This window comes from Clinocottus analis, unplaced genomic scaffold, assembly GCF_023055335.1.
Source record: "Clinocottus analis isolate CAN_PGR_092001 unplaced genomic scaffold, fCliAna1.0.p SCAF_20, whole genome shotgun sequence".
Classification (NCBI taxonomy): Eukaryota; Metazoa; Chordata; class Actinopteri; order Perciformes; family Cottidae; genus Clinocottus; species Clinocottus analis.
The window spans coordinates 11,817,682-11,830,059 of NW_027175932.1; the positions used below are offsets into that span (position 1 = coordinate 11,817,682).

The following is a 12,378-nucleotide window of genomic DNA, read 5'->3' on the forward strand; positions in this document are numbered from 1 at the left end:
AGAAAAGAGGAATCCCCTCTTCAGTGGAAGGAGCGGCTGCAGTGTGTGTGCTTGGCGTCTTGCGTGCTGCCTGCGGCGCACGCAGGATGAGCACATCGTGCGTGCCCGTCGCCGTGTTTACAGCCTGTGGCCGGGGGCGCGGTGCGGCGGCCTCGTCCGTCACACTACTCTGCTCCCTGTTTGTTTTGGTCTCCGCATGCACCATGTGCTGCACGGCTCTGCAGCGCACGTGGACGCACATGTGAGCACAACTGGTGGGAATTATTTGTGTACGGCAATGGATGTGGTCTGTGCCCTTCCAAGTCACACCCCGGGCAACATAATATTTACGAATGGAGTCGCTTGTTTTTATCTGCTGCTCACTGGCCCCCTTTTTGGCTCATCAGAGAGTGGCACGGAGAACTAGCCGACAATTTGAAAGATGAGATTTGTGTGTTCATATATACCTATTCAGTTCGTCTACTGGTTAAATGGAGAATTGGTGAGTTGCTCTCAACTGTTTGTCTCCCCTAAAAATGACCCCATATGGAGGTATACACTTAGCTACTCTCTTTTTACTTTGGTTCATGCTATTTATTATCAGAGGATTTTAACAATCAGACAGAAAGTCTGTTCTATTTTGTTCATTCTGCGTCCATCTGCAGGGTCTCAGACCCTCGATTTGAAAAAAAACTGGTTGCTGCTTTTCGACTGACAGGATTAAGCAGGGCTGATCCAGGACGAGGGGCTTTCTGAGAAGTAGGAGAGAGCATGGGAACAGGCAGAAAAGTCACTGTCGGGCTCAGTGGATCCAGCAATAAATGATATTAAAGGCCAGCAGAGTGTTGCATAGCTCATATTGTCTGTACACAATGGCAAAACCACTTGCGGGGAACATTGTTGTGCATGTGATCGCTGTGACGATGACTCATCGTTGCTGGCAAAGCACCACAGAGTCCATCAGTCATCACTGATATCATTCGGGGTCTGACTGCGTCACAACTTCATAATAAAAGGTCTAATACTGCCATCTAGTGGAGGAATGGTGAAGTTCAGGACCCTGATTGGCTGTTTTTCTGTCTCTGCAGGTGATGGACAGCTCCATGCCTCTGATCGGTGAGCACGTGGAGGAGGATAAACAGCTGATCACAGAGCTGGTCATCAATAAGATGGCCCAGGTGCTGCTGGGAGTGTCCACACCTCAGCCTTCCTCTGTCAAGGTACATCAGTACGTTCTAGCTGGCATATGTGTGAAGGTTGGTCAGACTAGCCGACCTTCAGCTCAGAGAGACATTGCAGTAGCATCCTTCTCTTCTTAACCTCTGCCCACCAATATGTTTGGTACAATCCAGATTTCTAGTTTAGCTGCCACTTGTATTAATATTGGTAATACTTCTACTGCTGCTGCTACATCTGTTACTACTGGTGTTACCACTTCATGCTTATATATATGTATGTATGTAGATATACATATATATGTACATTCTGGGTCATAGCTACCATTGAAGCCAGCGAGGTCACTATTTTTGGTTTTATTTTCAGTATTTAACAACCTGGGGTTAATTTTGTTTATTAAAACGTGGCTACTTTTAGACCACCTTAATAATATTTTGGGCTTTGAAGTAGCCTTTTTCGACATTCATGTTTCAAAAATAAAACAGAACTTATAATTAAAAATATTCAATTAAATAATCATATAAAACAAAATACCTTGAGACTGTAACTACTATTATTACATTACTTATAAGGCTCCTCTCAACTTCTCACAGATCTCATCCAAGAAATATAAAGCATATATAATGTATCTTCAGTCATTGTATTGCAGTGATACATAATGTGTCGAGCGAAAGATGCTTGTGTGTACATTTCTGCTCAGCCAGTGTACCGTGAGCTCGTACATGCATGAACATTTTAAATCTCATTCACTGCCCTGATATCACTGTATCATTCTTCATCCACAGACCACACAGCCCAGGCGAGGTAGGAGACACTTTTTTGTCGTCGTCGTCGTCGTTGTTGTTTGCGTAATACTGCAACGGAGGGCTCGCTGCAGTATGTAATTTGTGTGTACCTACTGCAGGAGGACACCGCTCTGCCTCCGCCTCTCCATCTCAGTCGGCCCAGGGTTCACCTCAGCGAGCCCGATCAGCCACCACCTCCCCCAGCCAGGCCTTCCAGCCCGGGCCCATCCCCGCCGCCTCCGGGCCCGGAGCTCAGAAACAGTCTCCTCAGCTGAAGTGCGTCCACATTGGTTTCCCCGCTGATCCAACCCATGACGCCATCAGTGTGACGTCACTGAGCCAAATAGTGTTGAAGATGTTTGAGTGTTCCTTATTGTGTTTGTTCTCTTCACTGCGCAGCAAATCCCAGTCGCTGACCAACACCTTCACAGAGACGTTACGCGGAAGCCTGACCGACGATGAGGCCAAAGCCGAGACCATCCGCAGCCTCCGACAGTCCTTCGCCAGCCTCTTCTCCGACTAAAAGCTCCCCCTCGCCCTCTCCCCAGAAGCTTCCTCTTTCTGTCAGTTGTCAGGTTTGAAAGAAAAAAAAAACCCTGACAGGTTAATCTACTCTGGAGTCTCCCTCCTCCTCAGAGCCTCAGCTTCCTGTTCCTTCTCTTTCCTTCTCACTGTTTGTGAAGTTTACCGCCTGGTGCAGCCCTCTCTCCTCAGATCAATGATCAATCTATCACGAGAAAGGCCAATCCATGTCGGGGTTTGAAAGCATCCATAGATCTGCAGTCAGCTGATGGCAGGTTGGCCTTTCTGGTGGTAAATAATCATCTGGCTCATACTGCTTGGTATTTAGTCGTTGTTCTGCACTCTGTTCATTATTGGGTTCTTTCCTATTAGTTTATATATATATCCATATATATTTCTATTTACTTCTGAAATGACATTTATTTAAATGTTTACTTTAATTGAAGCACAGCTTCCAAACTGTTTGAAGATGTCTAAGGCAATATTCTTATTTGAAACTGTTCCAGTCCGCTCATGAGAAATGTTCTGAATCCTCACGGTTCACCAGCGATTTTAAGCATTTTGCCAGCAGCCACATTTCTCAGACGTCCGTGTGCTGTCGACACATATTGGCTTACGACTCCTTTACCGAACATTACCAAAGTGCTTTTTAATAAAAAACACAAGGAAACCCCCCCGCCCACCTCTTGTGGTTTCACAAGGTGCAAACGCTGTACTGGCTCACAGCCTCGGTCTTCCATCACAGCTCAGATCTTCCCCTGTAGTTCTTCTTCTGAATCTTTTGTGCTTTGTAGAAAGCACTCCGGTGTGTGTGGGGGACTTGTACCATAACGACTGCTGTGTGTTTAAAGGTGAACAGTGAGGATGTAATATAAGACTTTTAGTGTGCTTCAATTTCCTACTGAGATGGAGAAAAAAAAAAAAAGATGTGCTTATTGTAACATCACATCTTTCTTCTCCTTTCTTCTCGAGAGCCAGTGCGAAATTTCTCTCTCTTTTTTGTTCTTGGTCACGCAACATCTGCAATGGTAGTAGCCAAAACAGACATCCTCTTTCATCACGCTTGGAAACTGCATGTAAATGTTAAGTGAATGTCACGCGTACAGTAAAGTCCAATTGGTATTTCACAGAAAACCAACACAAGCTCGGGATCTTCAAAGACAGCAAAGTCAATGAGAACGCTTTATTTTATGGGTGCTGCAACTTCTTAGTAATTTCCCAAGTAAAGCATCTTCTATGTTAACTTGCGGCACAGGTATCTAAAACCAGGAAATGTATAAGCAGTATTTCCTTTAACTGTTCTCAAGATAGCAAAGCAGAAAACAATTGACAAAGATGCAATTTCATCTATTTGAATCTATTCCTTTATTTGATGGAAACTTCATTGTATGCTAACATTTCTGGAAAAGGAGTGTAAGCTACCTGTGGCTTTATTTGGCTTTAGTCTCAATTTCCCGTATAATTAGCCCTAAATGATGTCTTTTATTTCAAGGAAATAATTAGGAAGCCCGTAAAATAATTTGTCAGGAAGGTTTTTTTCTTTTTCGCAAAATAATTCCTTGGTGCATCCACGCTGCAGGAGATCGACGGTATATTTGGCTTTCCACGCAGAACACAATCACAATCTAATGAATTGTTCTCTTTTGCAAGAAGTTATCGAGCTGTCTTGTAGTCGACGCTGTAGTTATCTGGACCCCAAACTGAATAAGTCTAGATGTTTTTCATTCTGATAAAACTGGATAAATATAATCAAAACTCCAAATAGCCCAAAACAGAAAGATAATACAAATTGGATCAATTTGGAGGTCAATCTTATTAAAGTGCATGAAGCTGTATACAAATAATAGTGATGTGTTGGGGTGCGTATGTGTGTGAAGTTCAAGTTGTAAATTTAACATTATGATTCATGACAATACTACCACAAAAAAAAACTGCCCATTTTTTTTTCAATAATTATGTTGATAATAATATCTAGCTAATTTTATTTTAAACTGAGTTTGTTTTTTTACCGAGCTTTTATTCGGTACTTTGTCAGTCTCACTGGCAGGAACATGAAAAACAACCATTGTTTGTTCATTAAGCTAAAAAAAAACAAACACCTGTACAAAGCAATGGTACGGGTCAAAGTTTTACTTCTACAAACAGCTGCTCTGGAGGGGAAATGACAGCATTAGTTTCATTGTGTCATTAGTGGGTGGAGCCACAGGATTGTCATGCACCTTAATGGATCGTTTGCTAAGCCCCGCCCTCTTAGTTACTGCCTGTCAAGCTTTCAGTTCGAATATGCCTACAAGTTGCGAAAACTCTCGCGAGACTCTCTGCCCGGCGACCTATCCTAATCTTAACCATTCAAGGTCAGTATCTCACCTCAAAGGTGCAATAACTAGGATTCAGAGGTTTAACATAGCAGCAAAACAACTATTAGCTCTGTAAAGATGTTGTGGAGTTGTGTCAACCTGCATTGTTATCTTCGTCCTTTGCTCCTTTTAACCATTCAAGGTCAATGCTTAACCTCAGCCATCTTGCAACGGTTTGGCAACTTGTGTTTTTCATTCCTTTTTACCAAAAACACACGTCTAAAATAACAACTGTTAGGAACAGCTGAAGCTAGCTCGTTATTGAAGCTAAAATTAGCTTCATAAGTTGGTTGACAATGCTGTCTCTACCTGACTTCTTAACGCTACCAACTGGCTAGTTTTAAAACAGTAATGCTGTGAAGCGGTGTTAAATATGCACTTGAGGCTACAGACCATGATATGGTGCCATAAACCTGACACAAAAGCTCTTTAGTGTTTCAAGAGTAAAGGCTTTTAAGACAGGACATGTACCGCTAACTCCAGTAACGTTGGCTCACATCTAATGTAAAGTAAGACAGAGCCGCTAATGTTAGCCTTCACGGTACGTAGCATCCAGGACCAGCTTCCACACGGGGGAGAAATATTATGCATTTGAAGTGTGTGGTTATTTTATTTGTTTTTAATTGCATAAATCTTAACCCCACAAAATAGTGTCACATAAAATGCTCCTCATCCCTGGAAGTTACACTGGTTAAGGTTACCATGCAGTAAGCTAGTTAGCCGGACATGCTAACCTTAGCTGCTTACCGAAGAGCAGATTAACGCATTGTTTCAATCATTTATTACTTTTTTGCTCGTATGCTTTTGTTTTTTGGAAAGGCAAACAAAAGAGAGACCTTCCAACATCAGGAGGTCTGTGCTCGTGATATTTTCCTTTATTGTCGTCAGGTTTTACAGCTCTCTGGTTCCTAAGCTCGCTCCAGCAGCTCTCTCCAAGGAGTGTTTGTAAAAGCAAAATTCTGATCAGCAGTCAGCTTTATCTCAAAGTGTCTTGTTATTGAGCACTTTTGCAAGCCTTTCATCGCCTTTGGCACTGTGTCAAAATGGACCAAATTAGTATTTCATTGCGGGTCTGCTTGAAGGTGTAGTAAATCATATTGTTTTGTCTTTGTTGTGAAGACACCTACCACTTAGTATATAATACTGCAGTGTGATAAGCCATAACTTAACCTTAAGGATTTACTATCCCTTATATGCCACGCAATAATGGCTGTGACGTCACTGATGAATTGATTTAAATCACTGTGTCCGTTCACTTTAAAGACGTTAGGAGATAAGAAATCAAACCATGCAGCTTCAGTATGTGCTACTAGTACTTCTGTCAGGATGAAAGATACACTTCGATGTCACCCGTGTAGATTAGCTTTTTATTTAATCTGTTGCCAGGTAAAGTCTCTCAGTTAGCTGTTGTATCTTAACGAAGCTGGTCCTTTTCATTTGACTCAATTGGAACTGAGCTGCAAAGGTGATGAGTAACTACCTCAAGTTCAGCAGCGCTCTGCAGAAACTGACTTTAGTGTGGTAGTACTGGAAAATATTTTGTGAAATGAGACACCCATATTAGTGCGAGAAATGGGGAGTGAGAAATCGCACCGTCAGACGAAAGGGATTAGTTCGATACGGCGACTGTGGAAAAACAACAAGGTAGCGTCTGTGACGTCGAGCTTTCCTGCACCGTCCGGGCCCAGTCAGCAGGACGGACATGTGACAACCAGCACATTATCACTCAATCCCTCCAAAGGTTAGACCTCTTACTTATCCCCTAATGGAACTATTATTTGATAGTGTGCGTTCAACAACTAAGACTCAAGCCCTGCTTCCCTTTTTTATTTGTTCTGTTTTGGGCATCAGCCATCAAGAAGAGAGATTTCTTTTAAAAATGTGTACTTGGAGAGAGGCTTCCTCACCAGAACATCTCTCTTTTTTAAAAAACCTGACGTCACAGATGGTCTTTCACAGTGTGCGCTCGTTTCACAAAATTTCCTGCGACGCAAAGTTGCATCACTTCTTCCCCTTTTCTTTTACAGTTAAAATAATGTCAACTCTCTGCTACGTTTAACTTTTTTTTCTTTTCTTTCGGTGGTGACGTGGTTGAGTCACGAGCTCGGTTCTGGTGCGTTGAACTGATTGGTAACAGTTTTAATATGCAGCCGCGGAGACTCGCCGCTGAAAACGGCTTCTACCGCGAGGAAAAACAAGTCCACTTCAGATGTGGTGTTTGTAAATGAGAGCCATATCGTCGTTGGTTTATTTGCCGATACTTTAGTCCACTGTGCCCCTCCCTCTCTGCTGAATGGTGGATGGTATTGTATGGTATTTTAAGTGTATTAACGTTCTGTATATTGGTGTAAATGTGGCATGAAAACCAACCCCTCTTGTGTGCCTCAGGTGTGTCAACTCGGTCGTCACGTGATCTTTAATGTCTGGCTGCTTATTTGTGAGACGTGCGATGCATCTCATGTGTTTACTGTAATTTATTAGTATTAAGATGATTTAGTTTTTATGTATTTTTTGTTCCTTTGTCTGAAAAGAAAGATTTCTGTTATTAAAGGTAACAACTTTTATTATACCTGTGGTGCATTCCAGTCTCTATCGGTCATCCGCGGAGCGTCTCATGTCTCCATTTATGGTCACTGGAGCAGAATACGTGGTGATAATCTCAAAATCCCTTCTTCTTGGATTACTGCCGTAACTCATTCCTCTTGGCATGAAGCTCGGGGTGTTAAAAGCCGACTGGCAACACGAGGCCGCGCAGAGGGAAACCTGCTGGGATCCAGCGCTGCCTTTCATCTGCTGCCCACTCCACGTCGAGCTCTCCAGTGAATACGCCGCTAATGTTAGAGAGGTAATATGAAACACATTCAGTCATGAACATGTCACTGCACACGTTATCGCTGTTCAAACAAACGACATCATCACGCAGATATTTTGGAGGCCACTTCACGCGGGAATGGGCCTGACAGTTTTTTACAAAATAGTTCACGCCACTTCAAGAAAGGAAGTCTTTGAGTTTGAAACGGTATTCAGGGAGATTGTGTCTATTTTTCAACCTTGTTATGAGTAAATCATTTGTTTTCACTTTGTTATTAGCATTTATTGATTGAATGCGAGTCCAATATGTCTTCTCCACGCAGCTTTGTTTTGGTCTCCACCAACTCCTGAAGGAAATGCTAAACCAGCCGGTCGCTAACGGTTCTCTCTGCTGAGCAGGTGGCGTACACGTGTCTTTATCGGAGTCTCTGAACAGCTGATGAGTCGCGGTCCACAAATCCAAGACAATGAGCCAAAAGATGCTGAAACTGAGCTGACGGGAGCTGCAGAGTCGGGTGGCGATTCGCTGGTTCGTCACCGCACGACACGCATCACGCTACACGCTACACGCAGTCATTTGAGCCACTGTTACCATAACAATTTACAACAAAATAGTATGAGGTTGTTTTAAAAGTATCTGGAGCCGGCTGCACATAGACCACCATGAAAACAGATGATGTTATTGAATACTTTTAAATGATTTAATTTATAAAAGTGTGGCTAAAATAAGTGTTATTGGCATATCAGGAAATCAGTACAACTTTCTTACGCACTATCAGTATGCACTTTTCTACCAACGCACTCATTTATTGTGTACATGCCTACACACACACACCTGTATACGAGACAGCAAAGCACAGGAAACCAACCTCTTTGTTGCGTAGACGTGAACATTTCATCCAGAGCTTGTTTGACAGATTAGGATCTCTGTGGATCCGCAAGAACGCTCACAACGCCGCCGAGGAATCTTTATTTTCCCCCGTGTCATTCTTCTCGGCTGTGTGTTGTGCTGCTACAGAACGATGCCTCACGTGTGCATGCAGCAGCCCACTGCTCACACAAAAGACACACAATGCTGAGTTGGAAAGCATCGGCACATATCTGCTCCTATTTTATGTGAATGTGAAGTTAAGTGGTTTAAAGTCAGAAAATGCAGCGATGACTATTTTAATAAAACATGTTTTGTTGGGATTAAAACCAGCACATGCCCGTAGGGTACAGTATATGCAAGTTGTCGACTGCAGACCACCCAGCCTGTGTTCAACAGCAGTTGATTTATGGACAAAATACCTATTACATAACAAGAGATTATGCTTCTTCTGAAAATGATCCATATGATGTCACTTCATTGCAATACAGCACCGTGCTCATTAAGAATTCAGCCCACACAGTATAAGTGGATTTGAGCTATCATTCAAGTTCAGTATTGTCCTGTTGACACCTAAAACACTCAAACTTCCTCACAGTTTGTCCTGTACGTTGCATTTGTTTCTCTGTCTGAGACACGCGTTGCATACCAGCCCACTGGCAGCCTGATGGTAATCTGCTGCCAGTGCGATTTCTTGCATTCTTAAGGTGGAATGTCACGTCTCCCATCTGGCTCAGGTCCCTGCCTGCCTGCAGCCAATCCTGGCCATCTCCACAACACCGCTTTGCACTGTTTATGAAGGAATAAACATCTGCATTCTGTGTTTTCTCCCTCGCCATGTCCCCCACCTTGGAAGTTCGGTTTCGGTAGATAAAAAGCACAGAGAGTTGCTACACACTCCGGTGGTGAATAAATTCAACCAGAAGGTGGCGTTGTCCTCCCATCTGTCCTTCCTCAGCTCCATCTTCTTTCTTCATACCTATCGGTGCGCATGACCTTCAATCTCTTCTTTTCATGATGTTTCCAGCGACAAACTATCCCTGACGGCCATTTAGATTCAATGGAAAGGAAGCCACAGCTGCTGCAGCCGATCTGTAACCCCCGTCTGTCTGTGAGGGGTTTTACCAGCAAAGTGATTCACCTGCAGAGCAACAGGTCGCTGGATTCAACAGGCATTAAATTGTGTCAGCGTCCTCCCTCTGTTTAGCAGAACAGACTTTGTGTGACACAGTTGGAGCTTTGCCCTTTAACCAGACTCTTAGAGAAAAGCTGCATTTGCATCAGACAGAACGTGACAACCCAGAATAATGTGAATCTTACAGACATACTACTTATTTTAACGTTGACAAAATGATTGATAGATGTCATGTGTATGTGTCCCAGTTCACTTCCAGCTGCAGCTGAGGTGAAAGACGTCCGCTGACAGGAAGTAAACAAGGACACAAGCTGTTGCCTCGCAACGTGCTAAAGAGCAGCGCCACAGAGGCTGAAGACGACCTATGAGAGAAATAAAGAGTTCCTTTAACATTAAAGAATATGAACATGATCTGGTAGAAACCCAAAGTATGAACCTATTCAGGATCAGCGACCTCATCTGCATCTCGTGGTGACAAAATGTATTTGTTTATGTAAACATAACTGCTCTGCTACGTCTCATCATCCCTGCAGAGGTACAGCCTCCAGTCTTGAGTTGCGTTGCTGTTCAGAGTCTCCTGGGTGGTAGATGTGTGAAGACTTCCTGGTCTCTGCCATTGTTCTCAATTAAATGTGTAATCACATTGTTTGAGCCCTCTTAACCTCCGGATAGCTTTCTAACTACAACTCCCTGGTGGTTTTAGTCACTCCATCATGCACCGGGGCGCCAACTTCTCAGCCTCAACGGCCTCTTTGAAGGGTCTCTTTTCCTTCTGCTGATGTTCATTGATGGACATCTTCTCCTCTGCAGCTCTTCAAGCTGGGATGGAGATTGATGCAAATGCCCTCTTGAGCTTCATGCAGCTGGGCTTTAAGGCTACAAATCTCCTTCTGCAATATCTCCCTTCTTTTCCTGGAGATGATCCAGGAAAAGCTGCAGGCCGTCCTCACTGATGTCCAGGAGCTCTCTGTCCTCAGACTTAGTCAGAGAGTTCAAGTCACAGACTTGTTCCTCCAGTGAACTTAGATACAAATTCAACCAAATATGCATGAATGCAGCTTTAATGCAACAAGTTGGGCTTTATTCATTTTGAGGTGGATGTGAACTGGAAGGATGCGATAAAATGTAGCTAAGCAACAAAGATAATAAGCGTAACGCTGAAAAATGTAAAAAAAAAAACACACTTTACATTTATTTTTCAATTTTTTTGTATTAAATGCTGGAACCCTAAAACACTTTCAGCGTACTACTGTGAGAAACTGGTGCTGTAGTGACGCAGCTTGGACACGGCTTCTATTACAAACCCTTGTGTGCATTGTGGGTAGCGTAGTGCTCCGGGCGTTGTTAATCCCATGAAAGCTTTCACCGTTGTTTTACAGCCTTGTGGTTCTGATGACTATGAATCATAATCTCTGTGCTGCAGGTGTCCGTGTGTACTGAAGCCCTTCTTGAAAGGGAGCGGTGGTCGTACAGCGTGGAGCGGCACGTCTGTGTTGAACCTTCGCTCCTTTTCCTTCAGCTCAGTTGTCCTGCCTGACCCTGAAGGTCCCAGCATGCATCAGAGGTTTCATCATTTAACCACTGTGCTCGGTGCACATATGTGTGGGTTGTTTTAGTAGCTGTACGTGTGCCGCGTTAGCACACTTGGCGTGCGCGTGAGAGAAACCCTCTCTTCTGTCCAACAGCGCCGTCGTCGCCATAGTGAGTATCTTCAAAGCAGGGAAAGTCCTTGATTGTCATGGCAACTGCAAAGCTTCATAGAGCACAGGATGGAGAGAGACGGAGAGTTGGAAACCCCAGCAACTGATGTCCTGACCGTCATAGGTAGCTTCAGCTTTACCTGCAGTGGTACGGCAACTGTTAAACACGCTGGTGGGCGATGAAAAGGTTTTTGTGCCGTCCAAAGATTTGAAAAATGACCTCCAGCAGGGAGAATAACACAAAGACCTCGCCCACCAGACCCTAGTGTGAGTCTTTCTAAGCAGGGAATTCAAATCATCCCCATGGCACTAGGTCCACAGCGTCCGTCTCTGAGAGAAGGTGAATCCCAAAACAGATGCATTGTGGGTAAAGAGGGAATAAAAGAGATTTTCCAGGCTGCTGCTGATCTCTGACGATGAATCTAAACGGCTCCTCTGTTGAAGTATTTGAGATCCTAACGTCTGTTCCTCACCACGTTTCCTTAACTCCACGGGGTCGAGGAAAGATGGGAAGGAGAACTCATGAGGAGTTAGGAAATGATTTTTTTGGTATTAACTGTATTCCAAAAGCATAACTGCCACTTTGTGTGTTTGTCTTTCACAAAAGAGAGTAGTCGTCGTCGTAGTGGATGAAATGTTAACACTTTCAAAGGACTGTGGTGTTTTTCTCCTCCAAAGCGGATGTTCAGTGTAGCACTTTGGAAATAAACTCTCCAAGTTCAACTTAAACAGCTTGTCAGTGTGTCGCCAGCCCTCTCAGGAAGAGGTATGTGCTGTTTGTGAGAGGTGGCTCTGCAGAGGAGAGTCGATGTTTACAGAGGGATCGGTGCCCCTCTAGGTCTTTCATTTCCTCCGCTCGGGAGCGCCGATGCTTTCCGCTCTGTTTGCTTCTGCGGTCTAATGGAACGTTTCATCAAGAGGGGCGCTGCGAAATAACTTCATAACAAAAATAAGAAGAAAGATACGCCGTGTGCCAATATCTAAAATCACTTTGATTTACTTTCACGTCACATTGGCTTTCTATCTTCGTCTCGCAGTAAAATGA

The 12,378-nt window shown here is 43.7% G+C and overlaps 1 protein-coding gene across 2 annotated transcripts in view; it reads left to right on the plus strand.

The window, feature by feature from the left end:
• syn3 (synapsin III) overlaps window positions 1-7,388 on the plus strand; it is a 99,995-nt gene extending 92,607 nt beyond the window's left edge. For both annotated transcript variants that reach the window (XM_068586233.1, XM_068586235.1), the window contains 4 exons: window positions 1,068-1,199; window positions 1,941-1,959; window positions 2,060-2,216; window positions 2,340-7,388. In XM_068586233.1, coding sequence (XP_068442334.1) covers window positions 1,068-1,199; window positions 1,941-1,959; window positions 2,060-2,216; window positions 2,340-2,463 — 432 coding nt within the window. In that variant the 3' untranslated portion in view covers window positions 2,464-7,388. The remainder of the gene's footprint in view (window positions 1-1,067; window positions 1,200-1,940; window positions 1,960-2,059; window positions 2,217-2,339) is intronic.
• Window positions 7,389-12,378: the final 4,990 nt, after the last annotated feature.